Source organism: Arachis ipaensis, chromosome B07 (genome assembly GCF_000816755.2).
Source record: "Arachis ipaensis cultivar K30076 chromosome B07, Araip1.1, whole genome shotgun sequence".
In the NCBI taxonomy this organism is placed as follows: domain Eukaryota; kingdom Viridiplantae; phylum Streptophyta; class Magnoliopsida; order Fabales; family Fabaceae; genus Arachis; species Arachis ipaensis.
In genome coordinates, this window is record NC_029791.2 from 84,692,326 (window position 1) to 84,705,663 (window position 13,338).

Genomic DNA, 13,338 nt, shown 5'->3' on the forward strand with positions numbered 1-13,338 from the left:
TTGAAGTTCTACATGACCATAAGGTGACACTACATTGACCACAAAAGGTCCTATCTAACGTGACATGAGCTTCTCATGGAAGAGCTTGAGTCTAGAATTGAAGAGTAAAACTTTTTGGCCAGATTCAAAGACTCTGGAAGATATCTTCCTGTCATGCCACTTTTTGGATCTTTCCTTATAGATTTTTGCAATCTCGAATGCAGCAAGCCGGAATTCATCCAACTCATTTAGCTGGAGCAACCTTTTTTCTCCTGCTGCTTTAGCATCAAAGTTGAGAAATTTGGTTTCCAAGTAGGCCTTATGTTCTAGTTCCACTTGTAAATGACATGCTTTCTGATGAGCGGATATTTTATACGGTTTTTGACATCATTTTCATATAGTTTTTAATAGTTTTTATTTATTTTTTATTAAGTTTTTATAGGTTTTAGTGTTAATTTCAAATTTTTGGATTTTACTATGAGTTTTCATGCTTTTGGACAATTTTAGGTAATTTTTGGCTAAAATTGAGGAGCTAGAGCAGAAGTCTGATTCAGAGACAAAGGAAGCACTGCAGATGCTGTCCAAATCTGACCTGCCTGCGTTTGGAAGAGCTTTTCTGGCGGTACAGAATTCCAAATAGAGCATTCTCAATGCCTATGGAAATCTGACTTCTAGAGCTTTCTAGAAATATATAATAGTCCACACTTTGCTTAGGATTTGAAGGCCCAAAACTGGCGTCCAACGCCAGCTTCATGCCTCTTTCAGGCGTCCAGCACCCAAAGAGCAGAGCCCAGCATCCAAAAGGCCCAGAGAGAATCCCTAGCTGGCATTCAACGCCCAAGGAACCTCAAAGCATGTGGATCTCATTAATGCTCAGCCCAAACACTCACCAAGTGGGCCTCAGAAGTGGATTTTAGCACTAAATAGACTGTTTTACCCTAACTAGACATTTGTTTAGTATTTAAAGGATTTGATCTATGTAATTTGGGGGAACAGACATTACTTTTCTCAATATTCACGTTTTTCATTGTATTTTCTCTTCAGCATGAGTTTCTAAACCTCCTAGGTTAAGGGGAGGAGCCCTGCTGAATCCTATGAATTAATAAAAGTATTACTATTTCTCCTGATCTGTGTTTGATAAATTCAAAGATGTATATTCGTTCTTCATCAATATGAATGCGTTGAACTGGCATAAGGTTATCACATTCTACACGGGTTCTGAGTGTGTCTTTCATCAGACAATAATGAACCACCAGCTTGAATATACGTCTCTCAGACGGCTAATCCACGATTTCATTGGGGACTTCTTGAGACATCAGTTCAGCCAATTTATAGGGAGATTAGGGTCTCTGTGGTAGAGGCTAGAATCCTAAGAAGCTTCACCCTCAATCAGAATGGATCCGCAATAAACCTGGGGTTCAGATCTGGAGGAGTATTGGCAGCTTCTCTAACCAGTGCCAATCACATACAGCCTGCCGTTGAAGAAATCACTCACAAGCAAAGGAAGCAGTCATACTAGAGTTAATTCAGAAAGACAAAGCAACTCCAACTCTCAACTCTATTCCTATTACTCAATCCAATTGCTTTTACCCCTTTCGGACATTATTCTTACAACTCTATTCCTATTCCTATCCTTTAACTTTATTACAATTCGGTATTCCATTCACAATCAACAACCTTCTGATCTGTCTGACTAAGACTTTCAGGATAACCATAGATTGCTTCAAGCCACAATTCTCGTGGAATCGACCCTGACTCGCTCAGGTATTACTTGGATGACCTAGTACACTTGCTGGTACACTAGTACGAAGGTGTGGGGATTCGTGCAACTACTTTCCCATAAACCAATTGGTATGGTGACATCCCTATAGGGATCCTGAAAGTTGTCCCGTATGCCCATAGAGCATCATCGATCTTCCTTGCCTAATATTTTCTAGAGGTGCTCACTATTCTTTCCAGGATTCTTTTCAGTTCCCTGTTGGAGATGTCAGCTTGCCCATTTGTCTATGGATGATATGGAGTTGCTACTCTGTGGTGAACACCATAACGGTGTAGTAAGGAGTCAAGCTGTCTGTTACAAAAATGACTGCCTCCATCATTAATCAGTGTCCTTGGGAAACCAAACCTGCTGAAGATGTATTTCTGAAGAAATTCATCACTACTCGGGTATCATTTGTGGGTGATACAACTGCCTCAACCCATTTAAACACGTAATCCATTTCCACAAGGATGTAGGTGTTTGAATATAAAGATGGGAATGGTCCCATGAAGTCTATACCCCATACATCAAACAGCTCAACCTCTAGGATCTCTTGCTAAGGCATGTCATGACTCTGAGGGAGATTGCCAGCCATTTGGCAATTATCATAGTTATGTACAAACTCTCGGGCATCCTTGAACAGTGTTGGCTAGTAGAAGCCACTTTGAAGGACTTTGGTGGCTGTCCGCTCACCTCCGAAGTGTCCTCCATAGTCTGAGCTATGGCAATGCCATAAGATCTTCCGTGCTTCTTCTTCAGATACACAACGGTGGATTATTCTGTCTGAGCATCTCTTGAAAATATATGGTTCATCCCATAAGTAGTAACTTGCATCGTGCATGACCTTCCGAGCTTGCTGTCTACTGTATTCTTTTGGGATAAACCTTATGGCCTTGTAATTTGCAATGTCTGCAAACCAAGGTGTTGTCTGAATTGCAAAGAGTTGCTCATCAGGAAAGGTTTTAGATACCTCAGTAGAGGGAGGTGATGTCCCTGCTACTGGTTCAATTCGAGACAAGTGGTCAGCCACTTGATTTTTTATCCTTTTTTGTCTCTGATTTCAATATCAAACTCTTGCAGGAGTAGCATCCATCATATCTACCTTGGCTTAGAATCCTACTTAGTGAGGAATGGTGCGGAATTTATAACCTACAAACTAACCAGCAAGTACATCGGGTCATACCAAGTAGTACCTCAGGTGAATGAGGGTCAATCCCACGAAAATTGATGGATCAAGCAACAATGATAAAGTGATTTGCTTAGTTAGACAAACAAAAAATGGTGTTTTGAGAGTTCAAACGCATTAACAACAAATTCAGAATATCAGAAAGCAAGTAGTAAACGGGTTGTGAAATATACGAGTAAAATAGTTAAGGTTTCAGAGATATTTATTTTTCGGATTAACTTTTCTTACTAACTATTTTAATCATGCAAGATTCAATTCATGGAAAACTATATATCACTAAAACCAAATTCCTTAGACCTTTTTAGTCTCCTCTAACCTTCATCAACCACCAATTCCTTGGTCACTTGATTCCAATCAGAGGGTTAAGTTCAATTCTAGTTTATATGCCACAAAATCCTAATTACCCAAATATTAGATGATTATATGTCACGTGTCCCGTTAAGTCTAGATAATTAGAAGTTTAAGAGAAATTGTTTTCGAGCTATTGTTCACGTAAAGAGATTTTCCAAGTTTTACAAGAACTCAATTAGAACAAGGGTCATACTTCCGTTCCACCCAAATTCATAAGATAAAGAACGAAAATAACTCTTGAAATAGAAATCAGTACATGAATTAAAATAGAAAAATAATAGTATCAATCCATACAATAGACAGAGCTCCTAACCATAACAGTGGAGGTTTAGTTTCTCATGGTTCAAAGAGAAAACTAGGATTCAGAAAAACTGTAAATTGTGGAATGCAGTAGTAGAGAAGAGAAGAGCCCGAAGGGCTAATTCTTTACCCTTTTATATCTAATCCTAATTAATGTAAAATATATTTTATAAAATTAAGTAAAATCTTTTCCTAATTATGAATAAAATAAAAATTTAAATCAAAATTTAATAATTGATTCGCGCAGGCCTTTGGACAAATAGGGACCACTGTTGTTGCTAGGTGTGTTGCCAAACTTGAGTAAACTCATGTTTGCCGTGAAGTGGGCAGCATGCACTCCTTGGCGTTCCTTGGCTGTGGCGCCAAACTTGAGGTTTCCTCAAATTTGGCGTAGAGTGATCAGCATATGTTCCTTGGAGGTAGTGGTTGTGGTGCCAAACTTGAGCTTCCTCAAGTTTGGCGTAAAGTGATCCGTGTGCAACGTTCATCCTCCTTGCTTGGCGCCAAACTTGAGTATTCTCAAGTTTGGCTTCAAGCAGCCAGCAAGTATTTTCTCCACTCTTCATCCTTGGTGCCAAACTTGAGGTTTCTCCTGTTCAAGTATTTTATGCTAACTCTGTCAAATTCGTTCAAAACGTTACCTAAAATAAACAAAATTGCCCACAACTCAAAGTAGCATTCATAGTGGCTAAAATATATTAAATCTTGATTAAACTTAGCAATTCAAATGCAAATTCACTAGGAAAAGATAGGAAAGATGCTTACGCATCACAATATCAAACTTGAATTGTTGCTTGTCCTCAAGCAACCAAAATTATTACATAATTAAGATGTGAATTTGCATGAGAAGTGAGAGTTTGATTAGGCTTATGTCTCTTCTTGAAGTGGGGTTTATTTATTGTAATACTGAACAGTTTTGGCATCTCACTCTCCTTTGAATAAGAGGAATGTTACTGTCATTCGAAATTAGAATTCGAATAATATTATGAATTCTCTGAGCTTTATACTTCAGTTTAATCCTTGAACATAGCAGCCTTTAATTCTCTTTTAATTGGTGCTTTGCACCTTGAGCCTAGCCGTGACTTTAAATGTTCTGTCTCAAGGATTAATTGACACAAGAACCCCACAAGCACTTAATTGGGGAACTCTCTTGAAGTTCTGAATTTTCTTTCAGCTATTCCCAAATAGTGGTGCTCAAAGCCTTTGGCATACTCTGCTAAATGCACTTGGTCTCAACTCTAAATGTTCTGTCTCAAGGATTACTTGACACAAAAACACCACAAGCGTATGACTAGGGAAACAACTCTTTGAGCTTTTAGTCATGTCTGACCTCCCTAGTCATTGATGCTCAAAGCCTTGGACCTTACTTTTTATTTTATTTTCTTTTTCTGTTTTTTTTGCTTCAAGGATTAGGCTTTCACTAACTTCATGGAATTCATAATTGTTCTCTAAATTCCTGTTCCTTATACATCAACATCCCTTGATTCAAATTCAAATATGCACGGTTCCTGTCATGCATTCAGAATCACGAAAAAAAATACCACCACATTTAAGTAATTCAGGATACTCTTTGTTATAAACTCTTTTTCTCATGGAGTACATCTTTTTCTTCTTCCTTTTCTTTTGAATTCAAGCTCAGTGAGCAATACATCAGACCTTTTCAGAAATAAAAGACAAATAACAGAATAAAAACTGAAAATTAAACTAGAACCTAGGAATTGAAATAACAAATGATCATGTAGTAACTAAATAGCAGAAAATAGGAACCTAGTCATAAAAATAGCAAAATAATATTGAAAGTAAAAAGGAACTAAGCCACATCAGTCTCCCTAGGGCTGTGCTCCTTATGGTCCTCTCAAGCAACTGTAATCTTGTCTCAGCTGATGAATCTCCTACCGCTGAAAGTCCTGAGCAGCTCTCATCTCATCAAGGGTGGTACAAAGACGCTCCCAACGGCTATTCTATATGGCTCTCATCTCCTCTACAAATGCAGTGTACTACTACCAGCGGTGTCGTTAGTGATCCTCATATGCTCAATGGAGGAGGTGAGCTGCTGCCAGTATTCTTGAGGAGGGAAGTAGTGCCCCTGAGGCAATGGTGGTTGCTCCTGTTGAGCTTCTTCTTTAGTCTATTCTATTCTAGGGAGTCTCTAATATTCTCTGACCAGTTCCATAATATTCTTTGTGATGGTTCTCTCGAATGGGATAGGGAAATGATTCTCTATCTTCACCCTAGTGGCCTCACAGAGGCGGTCGATAAGATGCGAAAAGCCTAACCTGGCATTTGGAATGGTGCTAGTGGCGACATGATAGATTTGCTGGGCAATAACGTACTCCACGTCCATCGGGTCTCTGATAAACCACTATTTTATGATTTATATTATGTTTAATTGTGTGGTTTTATCATGGTCCTTACCCACTTATTCATTAAAATAGCATGCATTTATATTTCCTTCCTAAAATTATTACATGATTGAAAATTGCTTCCTAGAGAGTTTTAATTATACATTTTACTTCTCCTTTATTCCATTCGATGCCGTGATCTGTGTGTTAAGCGTTTCAGGCTTTATAGGGCATGAATGAGTTGGAGATTGGAAAGGAAGCTAGCAAAAATGGAAGGAACACAAGAAATTAAGGAGACAACCAGCGAGAAGTGACGCGGCCGCATGGCTCACGCGACCGCGCGGAAGAGGAGGAATTGCAGTGACGTGGCCGCATGGCTCACGCGACCGCGCGGGATGGAAAAGCACAAGCGACGCGGAGGCGTGGACGACGCGACCGAGCGGCATGGAACAGCACGAATGACGCGTCCGGATGAGCGACGCGATCGCGTGACGTGCGCGATCTGCATAATCTGCAGAATTCGCTGGAGGCGATTTTGGACCCTATTTTGACCCAGTTTTCGGCCCAGAACAGCAGACTAGAGCCAGAGAACATGCAGAAACCAACAACACCATTCATTCTACACAGTTTTAGTTTTAGATCTAGTTTACTCCTCCTCTAGGTTTTCTCTCTGCATATTCATAGTTCTTAGGATTTTAATTTTCTCTTGCTTTTGCATTGAGATATTGAGAAGAGCTATTACCTCATAAAGACATCGTCATTCTAGTTCGTTTTCTTTACTTGGCTTTACTCTTCCATGTCCTTTGCTTTGTTTAATTTTACCATTGGAATATTTTTAGGATTATTTAATACAAGGATCACTTTTATTTTTAATTGACTATTTCAACTTTTATTTACAATGTCTTTCCTTAATTCCTTTTCATATGCTATGAATTTTATATTCACAATGAGCGAGTAGTTCCCTAACTTGATGGGGAGTTGATTGAAAGGAACCTTTGAGTTGGAAAGCTTGAAAGAAAAATTGTAATTGGGTTTATGGTTGGATTGCCTTCTAGTCACTAACACCAATCTCTTTTAATTAAGTGGATTGCAACTTGTGAACAGACGCAGCATTCCAACTTGTTTGACTTTCTTTTACCTAGTAAAGGATAACTAAACAGGACAACCTTTAATTGTCAATTAATCTTGAGAGTATTCCAACAATAATAGGGATTCCAACTAATCAACTCCCAGTCAAGGCTTTAATTTACATTATTCAAATTCACCAATTTAATTTCCTGTTTACTCAACTCAAACCTTTTTGAAAACATCTAATTAATAAAATAGCACACTTTTCTGCAACTCGTTGGGAGACGACCTGGGATTCATACTCCCAGTATTTTAATTTCAATTTTCTGTGACACCTTTCTAAATTGATAGGCAGATTTCTGGCGAGTTAAGAACTATACTTGCAACGTATATAAATTAACAATTTTTAATTCGCTAATCTCTGCCCGCATCAATTTTTGGCGCCGTTGCCAGGGAGTTGCAATAGAGTGCTAAAGTTATTAATTAGAATTTATTTATTTGTATTTTATTTTATTTTGCTACGATGAGCTGCATATTTCTTTTGTCAAATGACACGTTCACTTCCTGATCCAAGCTTGCCAATATTCGATCCTGAAATTGAAAGGACTACTTCACGAATAAGGCGAGCTCAGCATCGGTTAGCCCTCTCTGAGGGCGGATTTGAAACGTCAGTTGAAGAAGAAACCAGCCCCCGTTCTACTGATTCGGTTGATTCACGTGTAGAAGACATGGCAGCTAGGAGAGTTACCATCCAGGAGGAAGGAGCCCCTGATTTTACAATGCAACCATTTCAAGCGTATCACCCAGCAGTGGCTACAGATTTTGAAATAAAGACCGCACTGCTCAATTTGATGCCCAAGTTTCATGGCTTACCTGCTCAAGAGCCTATCAAGCACTTGAGAGATTTCCAAGCAGCCTGTTCTACTGTCAGGCGTGATGGTGCTGATGAAACTTCAATTTTGCTGAAAGCTTTCCCATTTTCTCTTAAGGGAAAAGCAAGAGAGTGGTATTACACTCAACCCCTAGCAAATGTATCCAACTGGAATACGCTCAGAAAAGAGTTTTTGGATAAATTCTTCCCATCTGAAGTTACTGATAAACTGAGGAAGGACATTTCCACAATTGTTCAGGATGACAACGAGACTCTCTTCGAATACTGGGAGCGCTTCAATAATCTTCTAGAAGCATGCCCCCACCACATGATTGACAAGATAGTGTTACTCAGCTATATCACACAGGGTATGAGGCCCCAAGATAAAACCACATTGGAAAGTGCTAGCAATGGGTCTATGAAGAAGTACAAGACCACTGATGAGGCATGGAAATTGATCAGCAACTTAGCTGAATCTACTAGGAACCACAGGCAAAAACAAGGCCGTTCAAAAGCCGTTGCAGAAGTATCCTCTAGCATAGAGACTGCTGCTCTAGCTCAGAGTATCTGTGAAATGACCAACTTGCTGAAGCAAATGCAATTGAATAAACAACAAGTTCAGCAAGCTCAACCTTCTTCAGCACAGCAAAGCCAACAGTTTGTCCCACAGAGAGTCTGCAGAATTTGTGCTGATTATAGCCATTATACTGATGAATGCCCGCAGCTCTAGCAGGAAGACAACATGGTGGCATCCACTCATAACTTCTATGACCGCCCCAACCAAGGGTACAATCAAGGTGGAAATCATAACCATGGATTGTAGGACAATTCTAACCAGAATTGGAAGGACAACAATAACAGAGGAGGCAGAGATAATCAGGGAAATCAGAGGTAGAATAATAACAACAACAGGCAGCAGAACTAACCTTACAGAGCACCTCACCTGAGGCAATCCCAAGGACCACAGAATACCCAACAACAGCACTCTCAAATCACTTATCCTTCTTCATCTCCTAATGATGAGTTACTACATTCTATTGATAGGAGACAACAGACCGTGGAAAACAACCTTAATGCCACTCTAAATGGTCTGACCTCTGCTGTACAAGCTCTCGCCTCACAGATTGAAGCAATGCAGAATTCCAGTAACCAACCTTCGAGCTCCACTAGAATCCCCTCTCAACCATTATCCAATCCAAAGGGAGGCATTATTGCCATCACCCTAAGGTCTGGAACCACACTGCAGGAGAGGAATCAGGAGGAGCCAAGCCCACCAGAACACGCCTCAGCTGAAGAGGTAGTAGAAATAGAAGATGTTGAAGAGGAAGAGGATATACAGGACATGGCTGAAAAAGAAGAAGCTCAACCACAGGAGGAAGCACCAAAAGGCGCAGACACTACAGAAAACACCACTCCCATTCCATTTCCACAACTTGCAAGGAAGTCCAGGAAGCAGCTGGAACCCGATCCCAAAATGGTAGAAATATTCAAAAAGCTTGAGGTAACTGTTCCTCTTTTTGATGTTATTCAACAGGTACCTAAATATGCAAAGTTTTTAAAAGATTTATGTATACATAAAGACAAAATTAATGAATTAGAAACTATTCCTTTAGGTAGTTCCATATCTGCTTTAATGTGAGGATTACCTGAAAAGTGTAGTGACCCAGGTCCTTGTATAGTTAGTTGTACTATTGGTGGAGTAGTAATTTATGATTGCATGTGTGATTTAGGAGCATGTGTTAGTATAATGCCTTTGTCTATATATGATATTTTGAGGCTCCCTCCCTTAAAAAGGTCGGCAGCTTGTTTTCTGTTAGCAGATAAAAGCATTATTACAGTGGCTGGAGTTGCTGAAGATGTTTTAGTGAACATTAAAGGGCTTACATTTCCCACTGATTTTTATATCTTGGAGATGCCCCATAATGACTCAGATAAGCCATCATCAATCCTACTTGGAAGACCATGCCTGAAGACATCATTATTCAAATTGGATGCTTTTTCAGGAACATACTCTTTTAAAATAGATGGCCGAATAGTGATCTTCAATCTGAATGGAGTCATAAACAACCCTCCAGAAGATCATTCTATCTTCCAGTGTGATGTCATAGATGAAACTATAGCTGAAGTTCATAAGGAAGAATTAGAAGAGAGGCACATTGGACAAGGTCCAAGTGTGGGGACCCTCTTGACTGACAATGATGGCACCTCAGCATTTTCACAAGCTCCAGATAATCCAGAGCCTGCCCATGATCAGAAGTTGGAATTAAAACCTCTTCCTCCACATCTCAAATATGCTTATCCTGAAGATAAGCAGAAGTTTCCAGTTATCATTGCAAGGGAACTCACTTCTCAACAAGAAGAGCAGTTACTTGATGTACTTAGGAGGCACAAGAAAGCAATAGGGTGGAGTTTGGCAGACATAGTAGGCATCAACCCTCAAGTATGTGAGCACAGAATATTTTTAGAAAAAGGAGCAAGACCTGTCCGTTAACCCCAAAGAAGATTGAATCCCACTATCTTGGAAGTTGTCAAAAAGGAAGTGACCAGACTGTTGGAAGCAGGTATAATCTATCCTATTTCAAACAGTGAATGGGTTAGCCCAGTGCAAGTGGTGCCCAAGAAGTCTGGAGTCACTACAGTGAAGAATGATCATGGAGAGCTCATAGTAACTAGGGTTCAGAATGCTTGGAGAGTCTGCATTGATTACAGGCGTCTCAACTAAGCCACCCGTAAGGATCACTACCCACTTCCATTCATTGATCAAATACTGGATCGCCTGTTAGGTAAATCACATTATTGTTTTTTAGATGGTTACACAGGTTATTTCCAGATTCATATAGCTCCTGAGGATCAGGAAAAGACCACTTTTACATGTCCTTTTGGGACTTATGCTTACAAGAGAATGCCCTTTGGCTTGTGCAATGCACCAGCTACTTTCCAAAGGTGCATGATGAGTCTTTTCTCTTATCTTATTGAAGACTGTATGGAGGTTTTTATGGACGATTTAAGCATTTATGGTGATTCTTTTAGCCTTTTCTTAGATGGATTATCTAGAGTATTAGATAGATGTGTTAATACAAACCTTGTATTGAATTTTGAAAAATGTCATTTTATGGTAAAACAAGGGATTGTATTAGGACATGTGGTATCTAATAATGGAATTTCTGTAGATCCATCAAAGGTGAATGTTATTTCTAGTTTGCCTTACCCCTCCTCTGTGAGGGAGGTCCGTTCGTTCCTTGGCCATGCAGGTTTTTACAGGAGATTTATTAAGGACTTTAGTAAGGTAGCACTTCCTTTATCCAGATTACTGCAGAAGGATATTGAGTTCGAGTTCAGTGAGGATTGCAAACAAGCGTTTGATAAGCTGAAGGCCGCCCTCACTCAAGCCCCAATTGTGAGAGGACCAGACTGGAGCCAGCCGTTTGAAATCATGTGCGGTGCTTCAAACCCTTGTTTTCAGTCCATTTTAGAGGCATGTCACTCATCTGAGAGTGGAGGGCATTTTGGCCCTCAACGAACAGCTAGAAAGATCTTAGACTGTGGATTCTTGTGGCCTACTCTTTTTAGAGATGCTGCTGAGTTTTGTAAATCCTGTCTCCCTTGCCAAAAATTTGGTAATATATCCAGGAGGGATGAGTTGCCTCAACAAATTACGCTTTTCTGTGAAATTTTTGATGTTCGGGGCATTGACTTCATGGGTCCATTTCCAAATTCTAATGGTCATTTTTATATATTGTTAGCTATGGATTACATTTCCAAATGGGTGGAAGCACTTCCTACCCGCACTGATGATGCTAACACTGTTGTTTCCTTTGTGATAAACCATATTATTTGCCGCTTTGGATTGCCGCGAGCAATCGTGAGCGATCAAGGCACCAATTTTTGTAAGAAGAGACTAACAGGATTAATGAAGAAGCATGGGATAATTCATAAGGTTGCGACAGCATACCATCCTCAGACCAATGGGCAAGCCGAGGTATCAAATAGAAAGATAAAGCGTATCTTGCAAAAGATAGTCAAACCTCATCGAAAAGACTGGAGCACCAGGCTACAAGATGCACTCTGGGCATACAGAATAGCATACAAAACACCCATTGGGATGAGTCCTTTCCGCTTAGTTTATGGAAAAGCTTGCCATCTCCCAGTTGAAGTAGAGCACAGAGCCTTTTGGGCAGTCAAGGAGTGCAATATGGGAATTGAGAAAGTCGGAGCTGAAAGGAAGTTGCAACTGCAAGAACTGGAGAGCCTTCACCTAGAAGCTTATGAGAACTCAAGAATATACAAGGAAAAGATGAAGGCTGTACACGATCAGCACATCAAGAAAAAAGAGTTCCAACCTGGGGATTTAGTCATCCTTTACAAATCTCGACTAAGGCTCATGCCAGGTAAGTTGAGATTAAGATGGGAAGGTCTATACAGAGTAAAGAAGGCCGAACCGTACGGAGTTTATCACCTAAGTCATCCTTCAAGCTCTGAACTTATCAAAGTTAATGGACAACGCCTGAAGCTATACCATGGCGAGAAGATGTAGAAAAACAAGGAGCTTGAGATCTTCCTCTTGGAAGATCCCCACATAGCGTCCAACTTAAGGACGTTAAAGCAAAGTGTTAGGAGGGAGACAACCCACCATGGTATGATCGTTCTTTTCTTTATTTTTAGTTTTTCATATTCAATAACTCTTCTCTTTATCGGTACTTTCGTCCATCTGCATCTGCATATTTAAAAAAAAAAATCCACGCGACGCGACCGCATCAGCGACGCGTCCGCGTCGCAAGGAGAGGGGAGAAAAATAAAAATGAACAGAGAGTCACGCTGGAGCGTGGTTGGAGGCGTGCCAGTGGCACAATTCGACCCATGCAGCCGTGTCGCCGACGCGTCCGCGTCGTATGGGCATAATGGCCTCCCACGCGACCGCGTGACCCACGCGGTCGCGTGCCCTGATTTTTGACGTAAAAAGGGTGCACAACGAATTATTGTGCGAGAGTGGTGCTGGATTGGTGCTGAACGCACAATTCTACCCACGCGGACGCATGGCCCACGCATCCGCGTCGTTCCCTTCTGAAGCCCACTCACGCGATCGCGTCACCCCAAATTTGGCAAATATATCAATTCGAACAGAGAGTTGTGCAGGCGCGAGGCTGCACTCGCGCCAGAAGCGCAACATGGGTCACGCGACCGCGTGACCGACGTGACCGCGTCACCTGAACTAAAGCGCAATCGTGCGAACACGTGCTCCATGCGGCCGCGTCGCTTGTGCTGCACAGCTCAACCTTAATTGCCAAAATATCTTATCTTTTTCCTCTCCAAATCCTAATTTTTCTTTTCCCTCCTTATTTCTTCCTTCTCCCTTCTTCCTTCTATCTCCCCTTTCTCTCTCTCTCTGTCTTTCACCTCCGTTAACAAGGTTTTATCTCTTCTTCCCTCTTTCCTTTTCTATCATCCTTCTTATTTTATATGTTATTTTCTTCTCTTTCATTTT

General features: G+C 40.6%; 1 protein-coding gene across 1 annotated transcript in view; it reads left to right on the forward strand.

Moving 5' to 3' along the window:
• LOC107607394 overlaps positions 5,422 to 13,338 on the forward strand; it is a 47,254-nt gene continuing 39,337 nt past the window's right edge. The window contains exon 1 of the mRNA XM_021107868.1: positions 5,422 to 5,634. Coding sequence (XP_020963527.1) covers positions 5,422 to 5,634 — 213 coding nt within the window. The remainder of the gene's footprint in view (positions 5,635 to 13,338) is intronic.